The following is a 25,902-nucleotide window of genomic DNA, read 5'->3' on the forward strand; positions in this document are numbered from 1 at the left end:
CATTTCTGTACTGCCACTGTACTGCTGCCAGTCAGCGTGTACTTTAAGGATAAGTGAAATGAGGAAGAAAGCCGGTGAAAGAGGGAGGGGCAAGGGAAGAGGTGTTTCCCCTGACGGTTCACGTACAGGCCACAGGGGAGCACCCAAGAAAACCACTCAATACCGCCCATGTTGTCCAGGACAACAACCCTCACAAATCCAAAAGAACAGGACCAGATAATTACTTGGATGACCTCTCAAGCGTTCAGCAGTGGGTTAAGCAGCACCAGCACATCACGCACGAGGTCCGAGTCCTCAGCCAGTTACAAGGAGCCAGTGGGCACAAAGCTGACACAACCGGCAGCGACACCACGCACACAACTGCCAGATAACCAGGCCGAAGAATTACCTCAGGACACAATGGGGGATTCTCAGGAGCTATTCCCAGCCCAACAAACTTCCACCTTTGAAAGGTCAATGGAGGAACAGCCAGAAATGTTGTGCCCAGATTTACAACCATTAACTGTGGGAAATGCACCGCGCACTGAAATACAAGGCGAGTCCGAGGACTTTGAAACCCAAATCCCAGAGCAAGTTGGGCAGGAGGGGTTGCAATTGCAGGAGGTCGGCCGAGAAGATCTGGAAGACGACGTTGGAGTGAGCTGCGCAGAGGTTGTTCTGGGGAGCTCTACTCCACGGCGGCGGCCCCCCACAATGACATATGACGAGTTTGAGGAGATGGAAGAGGAGGGTATGGACAATGTGGACATAGACCCAGATTTTGTATGTGAACGAGAACATCGCCGTCGTAGCAGCACAGATGAGTCTGTTGAAGAACCCACTGCTGCACGAGTTCGCCTTGTGCCACAAGCGTGGAAGTTCCTTAGAGGCGCAAACAGAAATCGCCAGCAAGGCAGGTGCTCCAAAGTCTGGGCTTTCTTTGAAGACTGCACTGATGGTACCATGGCGATTTGCAAGGTGTGCAAGACCCGCCTGAGCAGGGGGAAAAGTATTAACAACCTCTCCACCACCAGCATGAGCCGCCACATGCTATCCAAACATCCCACTCTGTGGGCAAACGCGGCAGGACAAGGTACCAGCAACACTGCCTCCCTTGGGGTCACCAGACTCACCACCAGACCCGCCTCAGCAGCAGCAGTAGCCCAGCCATTGCGTGGTTCACAACATTCACAAACCTCAGACGACGCTGACACTGTCACTTTCCGGAGTAGTGCTCTTGAGGTCTCCCAGTGTTCATCAAACACAACAACCAACAGCCCTTCAGTGTGCAGCCCTACGGTTCAGTTGTCTATCTCGGAGATGTTTGAGCGCAAGAGGAAATTGCCAGCAAATGACCCCCGGGCCGTGGCAGTAACAGCCAGCATAGCCAAGCTTCTGGCCTGCGAAATGCTGCCATATCGAGTGGTGGAGACAAACAGCTTCAAGGGCATGAAGTCAGTGGCCATCCCACGTTACGTGGTTCCCAGCCGCTACCACTTTGCGCGCTCTGCAGTGCCTGAGTTGCATGAGCACATGGTCAGCAAAATAACCCGAAGCTTGAAGAATGCCGTTGCCTGCAAGGTTCACCTCACCACTGACACCTGGACGAGTGCGTTCGGCCAGGGTCGATATATCTCCCTTACCGCGCACTGGGTGAACCTTGTGGAGCCTGGCAGCGATTCCTCACCTGCTACGGCGCGGGTGTTGCCCACGCCGCAAACAGCTGCACCGCCGTCCCTCCCACTGGATAACAACAGCAGCACCTACCTCTCTGACTCCTTCTCCTCCAACGCATCGCAAAGCTGTACCTCATCCGGAAACGCTAACCCAGCACCAGCAGCAGTAGGATCGTGGAAGCAGTGCAGCACAGCTGTTGGCATGCGTCAGCAAGCGTTGCTGAAGCTGATCTGCCTTGGGGATAAGCAGCACACAGGGGAGGAAATTTGGAGGGGAATAAAGGAACAGACGGATTTGTGGCTGGCACCGCTGGACCTAAAACTGGGCATGGTTGTGTGTGATAATGGGAGTAATCTCATTCGCGCTTTAAGGTTGGCTAAGCTGACACACATCCCTTGCTTGGCGCACGTGATGAACCTAGTAGTTCAGCGGTTCCTGAGGACATACCCAGGCGTGGCCGATCTTCTGTTGAAGGTGCGACGAGTGGCCAAGCATTGTAGAAATTCCAGTACTGCTTCAGGGGCACTCGCCAAGATGCAGGAGCGCTTCAATCTCCCCCACCATCGCTTGCTGTGTGATGTCCCTACGCGCTGGAATTCTACGCTGCACATGCTAGCCTGCTTTTGCGAGCAGAAGAGTGCAGTGGTCCAGTACATGACGGCGCAGTACCGAGGCGCATCCGGACAGCTGCCAAGCTTCTGTGGATCCGATTGGGCCAACATGTTGGACCTCTGCCAAGTCCTCCAAAATTTTGAGCAATCCACGTTGCTTGTGAGCAGTGACAACTCTTCAGTCAGCATTACCATACCACTGCTGTGTTTACTGAAGAGGTCAATGTTGAAAATCAAGGAAACAGCTGTCATGATGCAACTGGGGGAATCAGAAGGAGAAAACGATCAGCGTGATGGTACCAACATCAGGCCATCTGACTCAGGAAACGCTGGCCCCAGCAGCTATGACGAAGAAGAGGAGGAGGAACAGCTGGAGTTGGAGCAGGAATTTCATGCCACCACTGACGAGGGCCAGAGCGGTGCACGTTGGACTTCCACAATTCAGCGCGAATGGTCAGCAGAAGCAGACCAGGAAGAAGGTGACGACTATGATGCATCACAACGCCCACAAGAGGATGATGATGGTTCTGGCAGGACTCTGGCACACATGGCTCAATTCATGCTAGACTGCATTGAACGCGACCCACGCATTGTGCGCATTCAGGACTACACCAATTACTAGGTTTATACCCTTCTGGATCCACGGTACAAACACAATGTTCCAAAACTGCTTGAAGAAAGAGTCAGACAGGTCAAAATGGAAAAATACCAGCAGGCCCTTGTGGAGACTTTAGAGAGGAGATTGACATCCTCCCCCTCCTCTAGCCAGTTGTACGCCAACAGACTGACTTCCGCAAACCCAGGACGACCAGGAGGGCAGCAAACACAAGCCGCAGCTAGTGCACAAAAGGGAATGGTATCGGCAGTGTCCTTGGAGTGGGAAAATTTTCTGACACCCATGCAGCAGCCCACAGAACAGCAAGCGTGCACATCCACCTCCAACACCGATCGCCTGGAGACGATGGTCAAGGACTACATGTCAGATGGCGTAGCTGTGTTGAACAATCCATCTGCACCCTTCAACTATTGGGTATCGAAGCTAGACACCTGGCACGAACTGGCAATGTACGCAATAGAGGTGCTGGCTTGCCCGGCAGCCAGCGTTATGTCGGAACGCTGTTTCAGTGCTGCCGGAGGCATCGTCACAGATCGGCGTATCCGCCTCTCCACAGAAAATGCAGACCGTCTGACTCAAATTAAAATTAATCAATCCTGGATTGGAAACGACTACGCAACACTCCAGGACCCCAACCAAGTAACATGAACAATGAACATCTGTGATGGGTTAGCGTTTCCGGTCCCTGTTTATTGAACCTCTCATCTGTATTACATTTATGACTGCATGGCGGCAAAAAGCATTGCTATATCCGCACGCTTTTTGTCCTCATGCAAGGCCTGGGTTGTTGTGTCTCAAAAAGCGTGGCCTTCTCCTCCTGCGCCTCCTCCTGTTCCATCACGTGTGCTGCTGCTGCTGCTGCTGGGTTAGCGTTGCCGGTCCCTGTTTATTGAACCTCTCATCTGTATTACATTTATGACTGCATGGCGGCAAAAAGCATTGCTATATCCGCACGCTTTTTGTCCTCATGCAAGGCCTGGGTTGTTGTGTCTCAAAAAGCGTGGCCTTCTCCTCATGCGCCTCCTCCTGTTCCATCACGTGTGCTGCTGCTGCTGCTGGGTTAGCGTTTCCGGTCCCTGTTTATTGAACCTCTCATCTGTATTACATTTATGACTGCATGGCGGTAAAAAGCATTGCTATCCGCACGCTTCTTGTCCTCATGCAAGGCCTGGGTTGTGTCTCAAAGCGTGGCCTTCTCCTCCTGCGCCGCCCTCCTCCTGTTCCATCACGTGTGCTGGTGCTGGGTTAGCGTTACCGGTCCCTTTTCCTGGAACCTCTTCTCTGTATTACATTTATGACTGCATGGCGACAAAAAGCATGTTACCTGTGCAAAGAAACATGACATTTTCCGCATTTAAAAGACAGTTTTTCCTTTGAAACTTTACAATCAATTTTCTCAAAAACTATAAGCTCTTTTTCAAATATTTCTTTTCCTCTTGTACCCACTCCCAAGGTGCACATACCCTGCAAATTTGGGGTATGTAGCATGTAAGGAAGCTTTACAAAGCACGAAAGTTCGGGTCCCCATTGACTTCCATTATGTTCGGCGTGAACATCCGAACATCGCGGCCATGTTCGGCGAACGTTCGCGAACCCGAACATCCAGGTATTCGCCCATCACTATGGCCAGCATCAGGGTGACCTCCACTTGGGGGCACTACAGCACCTTATGATCTGTGTTCCATGGTGGCCATTTTTTTTTGATACACTATTTAAATTAATGCATAATCTGAGTCCTATGTTGAGTGAGGGAATGGGCTAGGCTGGATGGAGAGAGAGCCTTGCCTCAGAGAAACGGTCATGAAAATCTTAAAATTTAAAGCACATACAAATAAGAAGTACGTTTCTTCCAGAGTAAAATGAGCCATAAATTACTTTTCTCCTATGAACAATAACCTTAATAATGTCTTGATTATGATCTCGACTGGACGACTTGGAGCTTCTTGAGTGGAAACCTGCAATGCTAATTCCATGAAGGAAAAGCTGCATCTCTTGAAGTCTTTAGGACTCGTTCAGACTATACACACTGCCATGCGCATTTTGGCAGCGCATCTAGTGTGCGACATGCAAGAACAGTTGATGGGCATAGACAGCCCTACCGTTCCCATCATATGCGATGCGCAATCGCACTGCTGCATGCATTTTTCAAGAATCACAGCGCTGACCCTGTAGTGAATTGGATCAGCAGCGCATAGCAGCACAGATGGTGTTCGATCGTATGCGTTGCATTATGATCGCACATCCATCTGCGCTAATTGATGTGAATGAGGCCTTATACCTTACATAATACCTGTCACTTTTCCAGTTCTGTTCAAAGTAAGGGCACATGTAGTAAAACCATAAATTGTCCTTACAGGGTAGAAAACCATGCAGCATGTTTAAGGACAATGGGAAGGGGTGTAGAGATGTCAACACCCACATACACTAGATTAACATATACTATGCTTATATTACATGTATCCTTACTTTTGGAAACATTAGTAAAGTGAAACAAGTACCTGTACTTAAAAACATTGCTTTCTACCATTTTTAATTTTGTGTATAGGTAGGCAGCCATATCTACTGCCTCCATATACCATGTGTTGCTTCAAAGCTGTGTCCTTCTTGTGCTCTTAGTCCGTCTCCTCTGTGTATGTGGCAGCTTGTTGTCTGGAACTTGCCTGTTTTACATGTGGTACTGTAGCTCCATCAACTGTTCACTGTTCACATCTGTACTTGTCTTTGGTCATAAAAGATCAAGGAAAGAGTTCTAGGCATCATATTACCACAGTTTATGTTTGGGCCTACTGACAACAGTGCTAGGTATTGCTGTACAAAGCCTTCAGTCTTCTTCCATCAATACAGCATGGGAGGAATATGGCAACACCCGGAAGAGCTGCACGCAGAGCTTTTCTCTGCTACACTGCATTAGGCTCCCTGCACACTGCAAATCCGTTTTGTGATTCCTATTCCGATTTTCAATTCCGATTTTCCCTGAATACATTCAACAGAAAAACGGATAAAAAAATGCAGCAAGCAGTAAAGATTAAAAATCGGAATTGGATGTAAAAAACGATTATAAAGCGGAATCTGAATCGCATGCAGTGTGCAAGGGAGCCTTACCTTGTGCTGGTATGAATGAGTACAACAGATAGAAAAGACTTGTTTTCTATGGATTTGGTCACATTGTGCAGTGCTCCAAAATGCAGGATAGCGCAGTTGGTTGTTTATATGCCTTCACTTATAAAATATGCATTATAATACAGTTTTTGACACAGGTAAATAATTGTTCAAATTGAGCAGCTTGTAGGGTAAATCTTTGTACTGTGAAAACTCATTATTATTTCCCCATAGGTGAAGTTTATTCATGACCAGTGCTCCCCGAACCCTAAATACCGAGGTTTTTTCCATGGAGTAAGGGAGATAATTAGAGTTCAAGGTATAAGCTTTCCCTCTATCTGTTCTTTTTCATCAGTAATCTACTAAAGCTGAACTTGCTACTCCCTGATTATAGTCTCACAGTGGGGCCAATCAGCCTTAGCAGACTTCATTAACACCTATTATATTCTGCAATTACTGGAGTTAGGTCAGTTGGAGCCATTACATCAAAACTTTTTTACCTTCTAGAAATGGAGGAGGCCACATTGTAAGGAGAGGAACACCACAGGTGGAAATACAGAAATCAGTCCCCTGGGATTTACACAGTGTGACTGAACTGAAAGTGTTGGGGTAGTTTGCCTCTGTATTCCTATTTGTGTTTGTGTTATCTCCGTACAGTATCTTGAAGCAGAGCTACACTAATGTTCAGATATAAATATGAAAGCTATCATCTTACAGATCAGCTCATTGCAGCAATATTAAAATGCCCCATCTACAATATTACAACAAAAAGGAAAGTAGAAAGTACTAAGGCTCTAAAATGAGTGGTTGGGTAACTGCATACCAGCTTTCCCTGAATGATGGTGGTTAACTGAGTCACATGCACACTTATTTAGGTGCCTGATGGCTAGCACTGTGATTACAGTGCAGGAGATTTGGGTGCAGCCATCGCCACCATAGGCCGTAATAGGAATTACGGCTATAGCGGCGCACAGTCAGTAACTTCAGCGCCATCAGAAGACTGAGCTGAAGTTACTTCTAAAACACTCATTCGCTTTCCAGTAATAGCTGGAAGCCGAATTACATTATTCCCCACTATCCACATGGACCTAGAGGGGGAATAGTATTTAGGGCCTGAGCCCACTAACGCAGTTGTGCGCAGTTGTGTCCGCTTTTCAGCAACACATCAATGTTACAGATGTAGAAAAGCGGACACAACTGTGCACAACTGCGTACAAATGCGTTAATGGGCTCAGGCCCTTAACGCCGCCGGGAACTTGTGCAGCAGCAGGATAAGCCATACCGGCTGTATCCTGCACCCAAGTCTCCCAGCGGCCCGTTCATATGTATGCCCTGATGGGGGCATTGAATGACATACGCAACAAACACTCTCACACTCAGTCACTCTGGGTAAAGGGGTAGCGTGGTCATGTAACCACTACACACTCTCACACTGTCACTCTAGGAAAAGGGGTAGCATGGTCATGTAACCGCTACACACTCTCACACTAAGTCACTCTAAGAAAATGGGTAGCGTGGTCATGTAACCACTGCACACTCACACACTCAGTCACTCTAGGAAAATGGGTAGCATGGTCATGTAACCACTACACACTCTCACACTAAGTCACTCTAGGAAAAGGGGTAGCGTGGTCTTGTAACCACTACACACTCAGTCACTCTAGGAAAAGGGGTAGCGTGGTCATGTAACCACTACACACTTACACACTCAGTCACTCTAGGAAAAGGGGTAGTGTGGTCATGTAACCGGTACACACTCTCACACTCGGTCACTCTAAGAAAATGGGTAGCGTGGTCATGTAACCACTGCACACTCACACACTCAGTCACTCTAGGAAAAGGGGTAGCATGGTCATGTAACACTACACACTCACACTCAGTCACTCTAGGAAAAGGGGTAGCGTGGTCATGTAACCGCTACATACTCACACTCAGTCACTCTAAGAAAAGCGGTAGTGTGGTCATGTAACCGCTACACACTCTCACACTCAGTCACTCTAGGAAAATGGGTAGCGTGGTCATGTAACCACTACACACTCAGTCACTCTAGGAAAAGGGGTAGCGTGGTCATGTAACCACTACACACTCACACTCAGTCACTCTAGGAAAAGGGGTAGCGTGGTCATGTAACCGCTACACACTCACTCAGTCACTCTAGGAAAAGATGTAGCGTGGTCACGTAACCGCTACACACTCACACTCAGTCACTCTAGGAAAAGGGGTAGCGTGGTCATGTAACCGCTACACACTCTCACGCTCAGTCACTCTAGGAAAAGGGGTAGCGTGGTCATGTAACCGCTACACACTCACTCAGTCACTCTAGGAAAAAATGTAGCGTGGTCATGTAACCGCTACACACTCACACTCAGTCACTCTAGGAAAAGGGGTAGCGTGGTCATGTAACCGCTACACACTCACACTCAGTCACTCTAAGAAAAGAGGTAGCGTGGTCATGTAACCACTACACACTCACACTCAGTCACTCTAAGAAAAGAGGTAGCGTGGTCATGTAACCGCTACACACTCACACTCAGTCATTCTAAGAAAAGAGGTAGCGTGGTCATGTAACCACTACACACTCTCACACTCCGTCACTCTAGGAAAAGGGGTAGCGTGGTCATGTAAGCCCTACACACTCTCACACTCAGTCACTCTAGGAAAAAGGGTAGCGTGGCCATGTAACCGCTACTTTGAGAGCCTAAGATAATTGTTGTTTTAACAGTACTGTGAATCTTGTTGTAGGCAAGTGGTGATGCCAAATGAGTCCTTTAATTTTCATGACCAGAGTTGGGGTTTAATTGTGATACTCTTATTACTGTGTGTTAATGTTTTTAAAGGGAATATGTAGTGATTTTCTTTTAAAATGCGTTTTTATTTATTACGTCAAATACTATATTTTTTTTAGTTCTAGTTTAGTTTTCAGTTCATGATGTTTAGAGCTCCACTTGTTGATTTGACTGGCAAGCTTTGTAAAACTTGGCATACACAGGCAGATCCTCGCCCGTATGCTCCACTGTGCTAATCGTCTGCAAGGGCCCCAGGGAAGCACTGTTACCTGGGGGCCCATTACAATCTCTGGGGGATACATGCCACTGAACATAAATGCCACCTTTTGGCCACAAAATAACAGTCCAGTCTGATCCATAATGTCAACTGGTTTTGTCTGGAAATCAATCGATCGTAGTGGTTTAATCTCTCGGGAAAATTGTATGTTGTATAGTAGGCCTGAACGATTTTAGGGAAAAATTGCATTGAGCGATTTCCGTCTGAAATTGCGATTTAGATTTAATTCACAAATTCATTCAAATCGAGCTTTGTTCCCCCTTTTTGCCTGTTTGTTCCCTCTCTGTCCCCCTGTCTCTCTTTTAAGCCTCCTCTGGGTCTCTCTCTGTGCCCCCTCTGTGTCTCTGTGCCTGCTTTGTGTTTCTCTGTGCCTCCTCTGTCCCCCAAGCTGCATCAGTTCTGAACACATAGCTTCAAGCACGAGTCCAGCGATGCCCGTCTATCCACTTCGCCTCCTGCAGGCTCTCATGCACGGAATACTTCCTGTATGTCATGTGACATACAGGAACCCCGGAGTTTTGCCAAGCACAAGAGCCAGCAGACGGCGATGGAGGACGGACAGCGTTTCGACTCGTGCGGAAGGTATGTCCAACACTGCGGGCTGCACCAAACTCTTGTAATATTTCATGTTTCTATTTTTTTTTAGTGCCGGACACAATACATTTAAAAAAATGCCCAGAATACTATATATTCCCTTTAAAAACCTTGTATTTGTATGTGATTTGTAATGATGTGTGTATATGGAACAGCAGTATTTTCTCATTTCATATGAATATCTGTGTCTTGTTTCTTGTGTTATTTACTACTTCCTTATATCAACTAGGCTAGGTCTGCCAATTCAAAGTAATAGACTTTGTTCTGTCTGCATTTGTTAATCAAGTCAACACGCCTTCTTACAGTTGTATCATGTACTTTTACCTTCAGCTCAGGCTTAGAACCGGAAATAGAAATGTGAGAGCATATCTTAATACTTGGCAAATATACAATTTTACTTTGTACTATACTGTATAGTAACAGATCTGCACTGTTCAGTACTTATGCAGTGAGCCTCAGTCCACACTTGTCAGGTTGCAGATCGGATTGCGTTTTATAGAATCAGTTTTTCTAAAAAACTGATCCGTTTTTAAAAACGTGCTTTTGCAGCATACGTTTCCAGTCCGTTTTATCATATGTCAAAACTTGTCCTCCCTTCATGTGTGCAGACGGACGCTATTTTTAACATTGGTATCTGTGGCTCTGTTTTTGCCTAAGACAAAAAAACGGGGCCACGGATACAGTTTTGAAACAAGTGTGAACTGACTATAAGGGAGGCGTTTTTATTGTTTAGTTTCTGACTTATGTTTTAGCTTTTAGTTTCGGCATTCCAAATCTTGCCTTGGTGTAAATGTTTTATATATTGCAGAAATACTGTGTATATAGTATGGATAGTAGCCATCCACTTTGTCCAGGAAATGAAAATATACCGGTACATATATCTACCCTTGTTCCATAATAAATTGCAATATCTTATGATTCCTGGTATCCCAGTATTGCATTTTATCTGCTATATTGGAGTGAATGGACAGCCTTATTAGCCTCGCTAATACTATTTGTCGTGCTTTTTCTGTAGGCATCAAAGGGACATATCAAGGACTCACAGCCACAGTTCTTAAGCAGGGATCTAACCAAGCCATCCGCTTCTTTGTCATGACTTCTCTGCGGAACTGGTACAGAGGTATATGATTTCACTATCTGGTTCATAGCAATCATTGCAATCACCCACTAGGGTGTGCTCAGTAGGTGGTAGCAGTGTTGAGTGGGAGCCTTGCCCAAGGTCTTCTTGCTGAATAGGCACTGACTTAAAGAGGAACTACAGCCTAAACAAACATACTATCATTAAGTTACATTAGTTATGTTAATTAAAATAGATAGGTAATCTAATCTCTTACCCACACTGTTTTAAAAGAACAGGCAAATGTTTGATTTCATGATGGCAGCCATCTTTTTGGTTGAAAGGAGGTGACAGGGAGCATGAGACACAGTTCCACAGTTCCAACTGTCCTGTGTCCTGAGCACCTCTCCCAGTTGCTAGGCAACGTGAATAACATAGGAAATCCTATCATGCTCTGCACAGCATCAGGGGAAAAAACCTGGGCTTTTTTTCTTTGATGGGTGGAGCTTAGCTAAGAATGCAGCTAAAAATGATGCTTAAGAAAAACAAAGTTCTGATGCTGTGAAACTGTTAAAGAAACACCAAGCCTTTTCAGTTCTGCTGAGTAGATTTTAAGTCCGGAGGTTCACTTTAATGAACAGGAGGAGCCAAGATTCGAAACCCTGGTCTTCTTTGTCAGAGGCAGAGCCCTTAACCAGTACACTATCCATCCATTAAAGGGGAACTGAAGAGAGAGGTATATGGAGGCTGTCCTGTTTATTTCCTTTTAATCAATACCAGTTGCCTGGCAGCCCTGCTGGTCTATTTCTCTGCAGTAGTATCTGATTAAAACCAGAAACAAGCATGCAGCTAGTCTTGTCAGATCAGACTTATAAGTCTGAACCACTGAAACACCTGATCTGCTGCATGCTTGTTCAGGGGCTATGGCTAATAGTATTAGAGGCAGAGGATCAGCAGGGCTGCCAGGCAACTGGTATTGTCTAAAAGGAAATAAACATGACAGCCTCCATATACCTCTCTCTTCAGTTCCCCTTTAACATAGCTCTGACCTCTTCTGAGGCACTGTAACAGGCAATATTTTACAAACCATTTACATGTAGAAATAAGCTCAATATGAATAACTAGCGGACTCGCGGTGTAGCATACGCCGCATAAGAGGGTAGCGGGCAGGAAGGGGGTATTGGGCACAGCGGCGTGGAGGGGGGTTGGACCCCCCTCACCTGGGTCCCCCATGTGCGCTCCCCCTCCAGCTTAAGCTCAGCAGCCACCGCCGCTATAAGTAAGAGGCAGTGGGCGGGGATGACTCACCTCTTCCGCGTTCCACCGTCGTCACTTCCTGCAATGCCGCCCACTGTATTATAAGTGGACGACATTGCAGGAAGTGAGGACAGTGGAACGCACGCTGGAACGCGGAAGAGGTGAGTCATCCCCACCCACTGCCTCTTACTAATAGCGGCGGCTGCTGCTGAACTTAAGCTAGAGGGGGAGCGCAGATGGGAGACCCAGGTGAGGGGGAGGCGGGGTCCGACCCCTCCCCGCCGCTGTGCCCAATACCCCCTTCCTGCCCGCTACACCCTCCAGCTCGGCGGCAAGTCTAGGACTGTCCCTGGGGGCAGGGCGCTACTTCTTCTTCCTTGGACCGGCCCCTTCTTCTTGCTTGGTCCGGCCCTGGGGGCAGGGCGCTACTTCTTCTTCCTGCTTGAAAGTTGAGGCACATAGATAGATAGATAGATGCACATGTTTGTAAGATGGATAGATGAATGGTCAGCTAGTCCTGCCCGTACTAGCTTACTCTCTACTATTCAATACCTGTCCGTGCTAATTTCTCTTACCTTGCCATGCTGAGGCCAAAACTACATGTAAAGTGTGTTAAGGAAGGTTCAGTTAGCTCATGATTTGTCTTGTTGTAGGCTATTTTTTCTGTCTACAGAGACATCCAGTGACATGTTTAATTCATTGTCTTAGGTGACAACCCTAACAAGCCCATGAACCCACTGGTGACAGGAGCATTTGGAGCCATTGCTGGAGCTGCCAGTGTGTTTGGCAACACTCCTTTGGATGTGGTGAAGACTAGGATGCAGGTAATACAGTGTTAATAAGCATAATGCTGCTTCTGATTACTTAGCTAGTTTTAATAAGTAGTGTCTCACACTGACCAGTCAGATTCTTACTTAAAAGAAAATGAAATAAAGAATAGGCTTGGTTGTTGTTGGGCCAATGCTAAGCCAGTTTTTACTTCAAACATCTTTATCAACAAGGGCAGTTATTTACAGAAGCTGCTTTGTTTATTATATCAGCTGACCCAAATACTGAGAGCTTGTATTCACTGTACTGCTATTATACCATATTGGACATGAGCCTGGAAGCTTTATGAAATGGCACCTTTTTGCAGCTTGAAGTAAATCTGTACAGAAAAGAAAGCCAAAAATTGCATACTTCTCTCAGTATAAGGAAACCTTTTTGGTGTTCCCGTGGCTTCGAGATCCATCCAGGTGTCCACTGTTCTTACATAAAATCCTGATGAGCATCGCCAACGAGCTATGTTTTCATAGTCGCACTACCTGCCATGTATGAGTGCGGCCGTACTGCACTTGTGCGAGTACAGCTGCGCTTGCGCAATAAGCCAAAGTCGCTCGTCCATGAGCAATGCCATGCTACTGCGCAGCCATGTTCGCATATGTGCTAACCTATTACAAACGTAACCCATCTTGGCTACTTGTACTGGGGTCTTCCTAAGACTTCTTATACATTTGCCATACAAATAAAAATTGTGCAAGAAAACGCAAGGTGTGTAAAATTTCTGTAAGTCTGATATGTTTTGGGGTTCTACTCCAGGACCTGATCTTAATCTACTAGTTTATTAAAGCCTCTTCTGTTGATTGCAAAGCGACACCTCTCCTTTTTAAGTGCAGTCTTCTTGCTTGCTTCAAGAGACGAGAGGTGTCTGTCCTCTTCAATTGTCTCCATTCCTATAGACTACTGTTGCCATGGATGTGAAGAAGTGCAATTTGAGTTTACTGGAAACGTTTTTAAAAACATTACACTTTTTATTTATGCCAATTTTATAACTCAAGTTAAATTTTCTTTTTAAAGAGAAAAATATGACCATTTTCTTATGTCCATCTTCGATTCATATATTTTACAGGGCCTGGAAGCTCATAAATACAAAAGTACATTTGACTGTGCATATCAGATCATGAAGTATGAGGGTCCAAAAGCGTAAGTTATCAGGACTTTATCAGTGTGTTACCTTCCATACCAGTTCACTCACATAAAGCAGACCTAAACGCAAAACTTCCCCTCTGCCCTAAAAGATGAGCAACAGCATAATAACTTAAAGAAAAACGTTTCCTTGTTACAGCTTATAGAGCTCCTACAGAGATACTACAGTGTGGTTACTTCCTGTTTTGCTGAAAGCACAGAAAGGGTTAACCTCCAGTGTTTACATATTAGCTCACAACTTGGCAGTGGACTGACAGTTCAAATTACACTGGCTCATTGCTTACAAATGAGCAAGAATTAGACATGCTGTTCTCTATAAACACACACAGGGTGGATTTCTCTGTGTTTAGCTTTTCTCCTGTGCAAGAGCTCAGGTCCGCTTTAAGCAGTGTACACACACACACACACACACACACACACACACACACCCCATGTTGCCTGCAGGGCTTGGGACAACGATCCCTCAGGTGACCGTTCTGGGCCAACTGTTGTACAGGTGCATTCAGTTCCTTGGGGGGTGGGGGCAGGGAGTGTGACATCACTTTTGCGTTTCTTCCAATGGGATGAGTATAATGCACTCATCCGAGAGGATGATCCAGCACACACCAGATTGTTAGCAGAGATGGTACTGACCAGCTGGCTTGTCTGAGAGCCCTCTAGTGGGTAAACTACACAGAGAGTTTAATGTGTGCATCAAACACTAAGTTTTATAACCTGACAAATCTGGCTTTGCAAATTTGGCCTAATTGGCTTATCATGAGACCTTGCTCATGCAAATATGCATTTGCTTTCGCATGCCAAATTGTGCAGGGTCTAAAACTAATACCGCAAAGCGGTTGCCCTGCGGGAATTGGTTCATGCTGCATTAGCACTATCCAGGTGCATCACGTGGAGGCTCCCCAATGCCCCCATACAACCGCGGAGCCCCAAGCCCTCTCACTGCTTGGGAATCACAGCGGCAGCCCGGAGGGGGAGGCTGGGAAGAGCAGGCAACCCCCCAAGCATGGCCAGCGCCGGGAAGAGCCGCCCGCACCTGCCTCCCAATATTTAAAATCAGGCACTTACCTTTAGGTCCATTGTGTTCTGCTACATGAGCACGACTTGGGAGCAACACATGAGAAAGGAGTGAAGCATGGGCCACCCTAAGCTTTGGCGCTCAGGGCTGGCTCACACGCAGCACTCCAAGGGGGGGGAGGGGGGGGGACAGGGACAGGCGCAGACAGCTCACTCTAGTGGGCATACTGTGCTTCAGTCATTTGCATTGCTTTCTGTGGTCATGGTTTTGCTAATGTAATCATTGCAATCGTTTCAAGTTATTCTGCTAGTGTTTTAAATGACTCTTCTTTGCACCACTAGGTTCTACAAGGGGACTGTTCCTCGCCTTGGACGCGTATGCCTAGACGTGGCCATTGTCTTCATTATCTATGATGAAGTGGTGAAGGTTCTAAACAAGGTCTGGAAGACTGACTGAGGTTTTTCCAGAGATCTTTGGTGGAAGAACCAGTCCTGCCACCATTAAAAGATCCTGTGGGTGCCAAAGACTTCAATTAATATTAGCCTAATCCCCTGATACTTAAATGCTTCAGTGCCTCCCATTCCTGAAGAAACACTCTCCAGCATTTTTCCACAGCTGAACCCTCGTCTTCTGGCCAAAGTGTAAGATAGGAGGCCACTCAGCAAAGACTATAGGAATGAAATGAAGGGGTAAAAAAAGCTTTCATACTCAATGAGGTGTAGGGTTTTACATTTGTAATTTTTTTAATTTCTTTTTTACTTTTTATTCTTTTTATCTCATCCCTGTAAAATGTGCCTCCTCAAACTTTTCACTACATATCAATCATTGTATATCAGCAATACATGCGTCCTCCGCATTGTAAGAAACAAGTGGCGGCTCTTGAGTCTGGAAAAATTAAGGTGTTGCTTTCAGCCATGTTGTCACTTGAAGCCAGTACAAGTAAGTCCTTGCCATCTGGTCACTGATGTTAGAATGACACTGTCATAGTTATTTCCTTTTAAGCAATACCAGTTGTCTGCTTGTCCTGCTGATCCTCTCATTCTTGTAGCCTTAGATCCTGAACAAGCATGCAAATCAGGTGTTTCTGACATTATTGTCAGATCTGACAAGATTAGCCACATGCTTGTTTCTGGTGTACTTCAGACACTATTTCAGCCAAATAGATCAGCAGGACTGCCAGGCAAATGGTATTGTTTAAAAGGAAACAAATATGGCATCCTCTATATCCCTCTGACTTTGGGGTTATTTTTAGGACTAAAATAATTGTCAGCTTCATGGTAGAAATAGGACCAAGGAGGTAAGTCAGCCAGAAGCAAAAATAATTCCCCACCATAGTAAACCCGCATGCTGCATTCCCAGGAACAGTGGGTGTGTTCATTCTGTCTTTTATGAAAGCTGCTGTGGAAAAACGCAAATGTTTTTCTGCATACATGCATAGTGTCCAAACAAACGTCTGCAAAGGTACATGCACATTTTCTATGCATTCAGCAAAGCGCCAACACCAGGTGTAAGGGTAATTTGGGGCTCCGGCGGTTGCCAGACACCAAATTACATCTTCCGAGTTGTGGCAACTCAAAGGGGGAATAGTATTTAACACCACCGGGGATTTTAGCGGCAGCAGGGAGAGTCGAACGTATGTGCATTCAGGTGTGTCCTTAGCTCTCACCACTGTATACTCGCCATTTTATATGATCACGATTGGATAGATAGTGAGTTGTGTGTTGTTTTAGTAATATCAGTGCTGTGCATCATTCTGCCACTGTGTGAAAACTATATCAGTAGGTTGTTGGCCACACTATGCTTCCGAGTGTAACTGGGTCTACTTTGCTTTTATTCAGAATGCACACATTTCACAAGCAACATTACATTCATCTAGTGAAGAGCAATGTACACTTACTATCAGTATAATGCAGGTTTGCCACTAAACTGGATCAAATATGTAGATCAGAAAAGTCTGGGCAAAGGTAGAACTGATGATTTGCCATACTTAGTACAGTAATTGTTATATGCAGGGGATCATTACTGCAGCAATGTAATGTAACTAGTGGGTCATTAGGTGGTCAAGAATGACAGCCTCCAGATATCAGTCATTGCAGGTTTACTTTAAAGCAGAACCCCAGTCATATAAAAGTGTTAGATTTAGGTAGGGCAGGGAAGGGTTAGGACCTGTGTCAGATTATTATTGCTGTTCTGGTTCCAGGTAGTCATAAAAACAACTAAATTCAAAATTAAGAGACACATTGTGAAAGCTATCCTGTTGATAAGTGTAAATTATAATTACTCTTGGAATTGAACTTTTCAAGTTGAATAATCTTTCAGTGCCCTACAATGTTGTCCAGTTCACGAGAACCTTGGTAAATGTTTTCCCAGTAATGCTGGGTACACACTGGGGACCGTTGTAGCTATCGCTAGCATACAGGGGACGTGTGCGCGACGGCTCGGCAACCGCTCCACCCAAAGGCAGAGACGCGGCGGAAGCTGTCGCCGAAGGTTCGGCCCCCCGCCGGAAACTCCGTCTGCAGTGAATGGGTAGCTGTCGCTAGTCTGCATACACACGGCGGACTAGTGACAGTTGCGGCGACAGAAGTTGCCGTGCGATTGAACTTTCCAATCGCACAGCAACTGCTGTTTCCGGCAACAGTTCGGGGTGCGGGCCTCATACACACGGGGCAACTGTCGCCGCAACGTGCACGTGCCACGTGTTTGCAGCGACAGTTGTAGCCCGTGTGTATGGGCCATAAAAGAGAGATTGTTGGTTTCACATATCCATATATATAAAGGTCAGTCTCACTCTGGGATGTCAAAGCAAATGGTGGATGCAAAAACATGTTTTACACCAACCATGAGCAGATCTACAACCTTTCAGTTTAGTGGGTGCAAGCAGTGACACAGGGGACTGTCATGGGGGTACCACACTGTAGCTGACTGCTTACTGCAAGGTTCTGGCTCTCTGGCCTAAAGGGCAACACCAGGCAGGTTTATTCTGAAGGTTTTGACTATCCAGATATGTCTCACTGTAGATCTGTTCATCTTTTGTGTAGGATGGGTTACCATCCACTGTTAATGCAGCAACCCCAGAATTAGATTGGCCTTGTTGCTGCTCTGAGGGTCACCGTTCTGTGGATATGTGGGATCTCTGTTCTAATGGTGATGTTCATCTACTGCCTTAATTTTGTTTTAGGGTTTGTTTGCTGCTATGTGCAACTGATAGCCCTTCCCTGTGAACATTGATGCAATCCAAAATCGAGTCCGCACCATCTGCAGTATGAATTAGCTCTTAATTCAATGATTATAAGCATGATGCTTCCTGTATCCAGCTATCCATTGAATAAAGAGCTAATTCATACTACGGATGTTGCTGACTCGATTTAGAATTACTCATTGGAAACACTCGAGTGTGCAAGAGCGCCTGGGGTCATAGTACATAGAATGTTATCCCTCTGTTGGTGCTCGCTACACACACCGCATTGGGCTGTGAGCATTGATGTACTTGGCTAGATTGAGTGAACCTACATTTTTACTCTAGGCTTTTGTATCTTACCCATACATTACCCATTGAGTCTTGAACTTTTACAAATATATTGCAAAGCTAAGGATCATATTCAGGGTTAGTGACCAGCTGTGATTAGTTGAAGGAAAAGATATTTATACTTAGAAAATATTTTAATTATTTTAAAATAATAGTTTTTATGTAAAAGAAAATATGTGCACTAAGGTTGTGATAACATGTTTATTGTCTTTAGGCATATCCTGTCTCCCTGTTTTATGCAGTTTGCGAGGCAGCTGGGTCCTCCCTTGCTGTGTGCCTATTTTATAGCCATCCTGCATGTGTTCATTAATGTGTGTTCATGCAGTGTTGTGTCACTTTACTGTGCCAAAGTGATATCTGTGCTCTCCATGGAATCAAATATACTTAAGTGCCAAAAACAACAATCTAGCAGCCAAAGTAATAGCGACATATGCACCTATGTGACTCAGTTCCTATGACCTGCCACTAGAGGGAGACAGAGAATGTGCCTTCTCATTCCTGACTGTTAACCACTTCACTGCCAGCTGAAAGTGCTAATATGTAAGTTATGAAATTGAATTCTGTTTGATTTTCAATAAGAGGAAATGTCTTTTAAAAGTTGAATGGGTCTGTTTTATTAGAAAAAGCAAAAGAACATAGCAAACGATAACATTTTACAGCTTTTTTTTTTTATTCTGTTTTAGACAAATGAGTACTGGGATCTGGACTGGGCATTGTACATTTTTTTTTTCTTCTGGATTTGTGAAGGCCTAATGTTAGATTTTGTTAAGTGTTATATGACATTGAAGTGATATGGAAGTGACTAAAAAATGCAATAGGTCTGACTACATATGTTCTTTTCCTTACAAGCAGCATGTTAAAATATGTACTGGGACACAAGAGCAGTTCCTAGTAGAATCTATGCGACAGTCAGAAACTTTATAAAGAAACCCAGAATGTGTAAGGCCCGGTTCACATTAGCGGTGGCCGTCCGGAATCGCCGTGCCGGAGCCGCACCGCTTGCAGAACGGACGGAACGGACGCACGGCATAGCAATGAAAGCCTATGCGTCCGTTCACATGCGTCCGTTCTGCCGGATCCGGGCCGGATCCGGACTCCGGCCTCCGTTCCAACATGCGCTATTTTTTGATCCGGCTCCTCCGGCAGCCGTATCCGGGGCGGAGCCGGACTGCACCATCCGGCCAATACAAACCAATGGGAACCGGAGAGCGCACAACACACTGGCTGAGAAATCCGGATGTTCTACCCCACTTCCTATGCGGATTGTTGCGGCGATATTGGATGGGGACACATGGGCAAGCATTTTGGAGTGGAGCAGCACAGCTGGATCCGGATCCGGAGATGTTGGCAGCATGTCGCAGGTGGAGGTGAGTGCTAAACAGCAGAGGGCCTGATTCCACAGGTCCCCCTTCTGCTGACCTCCCAGACCCCAACATTTTTTTTGTTTTTTACGTTACTTTTGCCAAACGGATCCGGATCGCATCCTGATGAACACCTGATGCAACCTGACCGGATCCGGATCGGATCCGGATCAGAACCGTACGGTTCCGGTCCGGATCCGGTCAGGTCATCCGGTCCGTTTGGCAAACAACCGCAAGTGTGAACCGGGCCTAAGGGCCAGTATCCATGGACTTTTGAGCCCTGCTTGACATGTTTGAAATAAGTTTAACATGAAGCTGACTGCAGTTGCTAGTGTCCGTGGACCTCTTTCTTCAGCCTAAGTCCAGTTTTGAATTTTATTATAGAGCTAGGACATGGTTTTCTTATAAACCTAAAGTAAATTGAACTCAAATGTCTATGAATGTTAGTCCTAATTTTGTTTGTGTTTTGTGCATAGCAGAGATAACCAAAGATGTGTGCAAAAAATAATTTGTCATTATCCTGTATATTTCTTGCTTGTCCCTGAACTAGGCAGGTTATGTTCTGTTTATGTGGAGCAGGTAGATGGAAAGTACAGTGTATATGGAGTAAATAGAAGAGTACAGTATAAAAAAGGCATATATGGTACATAATGATACATATTTTATTGACCATTATGATATTTATTTATGTGATCTATATTTGTATAGTTTGTACAGAAAATTGTGAGTTATAGAAAGCCAAACTGTTATGTTTATGAATTTATTCTTCACAATGCCTTTATCTGTCTCTCTGCATGCCCTGAATTGCTGCAAGAGACTCTGAAGCAAATATAAATTGTTCTTTTTACCTGCTAGTTAGCTTATGGAGTATGAGGAGAGGTGAAACGCTGCATTCCAGCGGCAAAACGAAGGCCTTCTACCCCCCAAATCCCCGGGGCAAAATGCGGAGAGCACTTCCTGAAAGAGGCAGAGCTTTCTGCTGTAGCTCTGCCTCTACCGGAGTCAATCTCTGCTGATCGCTGCCTCTCCCTGCCCCTCTCAGTCTTCTTTCACAGAGAGGGGCGGGGAGAGGCGGAGATCCGCACGTAGATTGACTTTGTTAGAGGCAGAGCTACAGCGCTAAGCTTTGCCTCCCCAGGCAGCGAAATCCAGCAGATAAAAAGAACAATTTATATTCGCTTCAGACTCTTTTTAAAGAGAGACTGAAGTGAAATTTTTTTTTACATTTTTACCTTATAATTCGCTTCAGTACTCTTATCAGAAGTAAACCGCCGCATCCCCGACGCAAAACGAGCGCTTTAGACCCCCCAAATCCCCGGGGGGGCAATCCGGACGGCGCTTCCTGAAAGAAGCAGAACTCTCAGCTTCAGCTCTGCCTCTACTGCTGTCTATCGTGGTGGAACGCTGCTTCTCCCTGCCCCTCTGTCTTCCTTCATAGAGAGAACGTAAACCGCCTGGGGGGAGGTGGAGATCCGTGCGGCGATTGACGTCAGGAGAGGCAGAGCTGAAGCTAAAAGCTCTGCCTCTCAGCGCAGCAAAATCCACAACCAAGTTGGTCGTGGATCTTTGGCCTGGGATTTGCGGCAGGGATGCAGAGGTTTACTTCTGATGAGACTACTGAAGCGAATAACAAGGTAAAAATGGCAAATTTTATTTGCTTCAGAGTCTCTGAGTATTTCTGTGTATGAAACAGCAATGGTATGCTGCAATCTGCATTGTGAGTAAATATTTTCTTTACCAACTTGGGCCTTTCACTATACCATTTTCTGAATCTTTACCACATCAAAAATGTTACCACTAAACATGTGGAACTCCCAGTTACGTGACATGAAGAGTTGGAACAGCAACAGAGGCCAAAGCAATGTTCTGCACTTTGGGTGTGGTTCTTTTTCAACTAATAAACTGTGATGAGCACAGTATAGTGAATGCAGCAGAGGAAAGCAAGGTCATATCTCTGTAAAGTACATTATGGTATAGAATCAGTTGAAGTGGAAGTAAACATTGGGCCCTGTGATGATTGCAGCCCTGCAGTCTCCTCACTAGTGATGAAACACCAGTGATTGCATGGTCAGCAATAGACCAGGCTGCTAAACTCCCGCAGGGTGTTGCATTTTAACATTTTATTATCTTGTTAAATGAAGATTGAGATCCTCTGTGACTTTCCTGCCCATCCAGCCTATAGCCTTAGTACTGTATCTCTGCCAACACTTTATAAGTCGTCTTATAATTCCACTGATCATATACGAGGTATAGATTGCAGCAGCCAAGATACCCTCATGAACATGGATTCCACTTATACCTGTGAATGTCAGTACTTGAAACATGTTATGTTTACATGAATGCTATTGTAACTGAGTCTCAGCCTGTCTGTATGCATTTGTCTGTACATCTTTGCTTGTCTGAATTCAAAGGCGGACCTTATGTTACAGCTCATCCATCTCAACCCAAGTCTAATAAAACTGGATTTACTCCAAGTAAACAACGAGTGATGTGCTATTTCTAATCAGAATATTCAACGGTGTGCCTGTACATATACACATTGCACATTTTGGGCAATTCTAATGAGCAGAAATGGTGTGTAGTAACTCCATTTTATGCTGGGAACACACAATGCAATTTCACGTCCGATTGATGGGAATCGGGTGATTATTTCTGACATGTCTGATCTGTTTTCAGTCGAGAAAAGAATCGATTTTGAGACATTGGCCTTGATTCATAAAGCATTACCACATACGGTAATGCAGAAAACAGCTGACTTTACCGAGCACTTAGGAAAGTGTCAATTCATAAAAGCTGTTACCGCATGAAAAGCTGAAATTACCGAGCAGTGAGGTAAATTACCAACTTGTGCGGTAAATGCCTCAACACATGTCAGCAAATGTCAATTCATAAACCCGGAAACGCGCAGTAATACCCTCGATAATTACCGCCACCTCTGGTGTGGTCTTAACAATGTGAAGTGTGTGTGAGTCTGTGCAGGGAACTGTGGGGGACATTTATCAAAAGTGTCTTGAGACAAATTAGTAGGTTTTTAGAAATCCATGCAGAACTGTCTCAGACATCCTAAGAAATCACTATATAGCACAGTTTCCCTCTTAAACTGTTCTTAATTAGGAGGAGTTAGGAAGGTTTCTCAGACTGCAGTGTGTGAGAGAAATTGCTGTTGCTAAGGTAACCAATATATCCGCTGTATTGATACAGAAAAGAGTTATACTAGCATAAATATATTATATATGGTACATTATTTTAGGTTAATTGACAAGATTTAATGTAAATAAGTATATAATATAAATGTATTAGAACTGAAACAGTGTATCAATGCCCAGCACTGGAAGGGTTAAGCACCGAACAGCTTCACAGGACACTTGGCAGCAGGGGGAGGAGCACTTTACAAATCATGTCTAGTCTACACTGCACAAGCTGTGAAGTGGTGATATTAAACTGTAGAAGTGCTATTAAGCACTTCTTAATCTGTGGCAGTTTAGGGGTGGATTTGCACTTTTGTTAACTGAAGTGCAGATCTAGAAATTCAGGCTAAACTAATGCTATATTCAAGCTAAACTGATGCTATTAAGTAGAATTTAGGAATGTTCTTATTGTCGTGCAGAACTGTTCATCCTACTGGTTAGAACAGTTTAAGACGAAAAACCTGTCGGTAATGATTTGATAAATCTGGCCCTGTGACTAGTGACTGATGATGGGCATGCACAGTTAGTTTTTGCCGCTTGTCCCCGTGGGCACTTCTAATCAGTCGCTCGTTTCTTCCCATTGTTCTCCCCGCCGGTATGGAGCGCAGTATCGATCCGGCAGGGTATCGGACAGGTTGGATCTTATCAATCGAGCCATCAGCGGCTCGATTGATAAGAATCATCTGACCATGTATGCCCAGCATGACAGGAGCAAGGAGCCAATAGAAACAGCCCCTGTCTCCTGATCGGATTTTGATAGGACCCGCAGGCTTCTCGGCGGGACAACACTTTTCTAGCCCCAGGCAGCCAGCAGAGAATCGGAACAAAACAGCTTTCCCCAGAAACTCTTCAACAGAGTAACCCATTCAGTTCATGTTTTGAATATGCAGACGAACTAGTGGGTAAAATCACCTAAGTATGACATATCTAAAGTCTCTTGGAGTTCAAAGCTGTGGCAATTAAATAAAATGTTAAGAAAGACTAATGGACAGAGATTCAGAGCGAGCAGAGGCAGTATAACAAACATGCATTCTAAAGGGATGCCTCTTACTATTGTAATGCCCTCACTGCATGTAATAGCATGTAACAAAAGACAGACAGCTCCACACTTCTGCTGTTACTGCTCAATCGGCTTTGGTAATTTACTAATATTCATAAAAGGCAGCTGTGAAAATCACACACAAGTCTAAAATACAGAACGCTGTATTTTAACGTCCAGAAATTTTTATCGCACAGCCTTTTATTAATCAAGGCCTTTATCATTGGAAAATCGATTTCTTTATTGATCGGGTCAATTTGGACATGTACACACAATGCAACTTCCTGTCCGATCACCTTTCGATTGAACGGGAAATTGCATCATGTGTTCCCAGCATTAGGTTAGCGTGGAACTGGCCAAATGTATTGACTACTGTTATAGTGTGTGTCACCTGCATTTCAGCAACTAATTGTTCTGTGGCTAGTAATACCATGCATTATAAAATGTTAATCTCAATAAACAAGAGAAGTATAGCATATCTGAAGGAAATGGTTCATTCTAAATTACTGGGAAGCTAAAGCTAGGCATACAGTACACAGTTTTTACTCTGCTCAGAAAATTAAAGACCTCAATGTGAAAAAATAACCTTGCTGAATACCTACACTGATATGAACTGGGTATTTATATATTTATTTATTGTATTTATAAAGCCCCAACATATTATGCAGTGCTGTACTTTAGTTAAGATTACAGACAATATCTAGGGGTGACATACAGCAATAAGACAAGACAGGAATACAAGAAAAACCAAATCACGCAGCACAGTATGAGTACCAGGTAATGCTTAGTCAGTCACTGGATGGGAACATGGAGATTGGGCAAGTTGAGTTCGCTCAGATCCATAGGATGGGTGTACGGTGATGGAGGGGAGGACTGGCCCAGGGGGAAGGGGGGCAATTGCCCCCCGGGCCTCCCAAATCTTAAGTAATTAGGGCCAGCCGCTGCTATACGCAGCAGCCGCAGACATACCACAGGTGACAGGTTCGCAGTGGGGATCACAACCTCGTGAGATATTTCCCGGCAAGTTGAAGTATCCAATCAGAGAAGGGGCTGAGGCGGCCGGCCGTGGTGTGCCCGTGGCTGCGCCTGCGGTGGATGTGAGCGCACAAGGACACAAATAGCATAGGTCCTCTCCCGCCCGGTGGGTTGACCTTGCTTGACTCCGCCCCCCGCCTGGAGCCATTGCCGCCCGCAACGTGCTGCTGTGCCTGCGGTGTCATCGGAGTAAGCTGTCTCACTCTTCAGCTTTCCGTGCTGGGGGGGCTGGGGGCCTGGAGCTGTGGCTACGAGTGGCTGGCTGGAGGAGTCGGACACAGTCCTCCCCTGTGCTGCTGTGCCTGAGGTGTCATCGGAGTGAGCTGTCTCACTCTTCAGCTTTTTGTGCTGGGGGGGCTGGGAGCCTGGAGCTGCGGCTACGAGTGGCTGGCTGGCTGTCCTGGCTGGAGGAGTCGGACACTCTGGGGGCTGTCAGTCGGAGATGTCACCTATAGCTGCTTGCTGCTGTGGAGGAGGAGGAGGAGGTGTAGGACTGAGGAGACAGGAGGATAGAGGAGGTCGGGTCCAGGTTGCCAGAGGAGAAGGTGGTTTTTATAAATTTTGTTTCTGTACTTCTTCTCCCTTCTTGTCACTGAGTTACTCACACTTTGCTGCCTGCCTGCTACTGCTGTTAAATTCACTTCTCTGCCCAGGCCAGTGCCCTCTGAGTTTTTTTGTGTGTGATAATCATCCCCATTCTGACCCTGGCCTGAGGGGGAACGTTTTTTCTTCTTGTGGTGTGATTGGCGGCAGGGGAGGGGGGAGGCAGGCAGTTAGGCACTGTCAAACAGGTAGTTGGAGGGGGGGGGGGGGGTAG

At 45.5% G+C, this 25,902-nt stretch overlaps 1 protein-coding gene across 1 annotated transcript in view; it reads left to right on the top strand.

Annotated features, from left to right (window-relative positions):
- The window catches only part of SLC25A1 (solute carrier family 25 member 1), a 53,360-nt gene extending 31,055 nt beyond the window's left edge, over positions 1–22,305 (top strand). The window contains exons 5-9 of the mRNA XM_068242897.1: positions 6,217–6,301; positions 10,655–10,759; positions 12,662–12,777; positions 13,842–13,915; positions 15,275–22,305. Coding sequence (XP_068098998.1) covers positions 6,217–6,301; positions 10,655–10,759; positions 12,662–12,777; positions 13,842–13,915; positions 15,275–15,389 — 495 coding nt within the window. The 3' untranslated portion in view covers positions 15,390–22,305. The remainder of the gene's footprint in view (positions 1–6,216; positions 6,302–10,654; positions 10,760–12,661; positions 12,778–13,841; positions 13,916–15,274) is intronic.
- The last annotated feature ends 3,597 nt before the right edge of the window (positions 22,306–25,902 follow it).

The sequence above is a fragment of the Hyperolius riggenbachi genome, chromosome 1 (assembly GCF_040937935.1).
Source record: "Hyperolius riggenbachi isolate aHypRig1 chromosome 1, aHypRig1.pri, whole genome shotgun sequence".
NCBI classification, from domain to species: Eukaryota; Metazoa; Chordata; class Amphibia; order Anura; family Hyperoliidae; genus Hyperolius; species Hyperolius riggenbachi.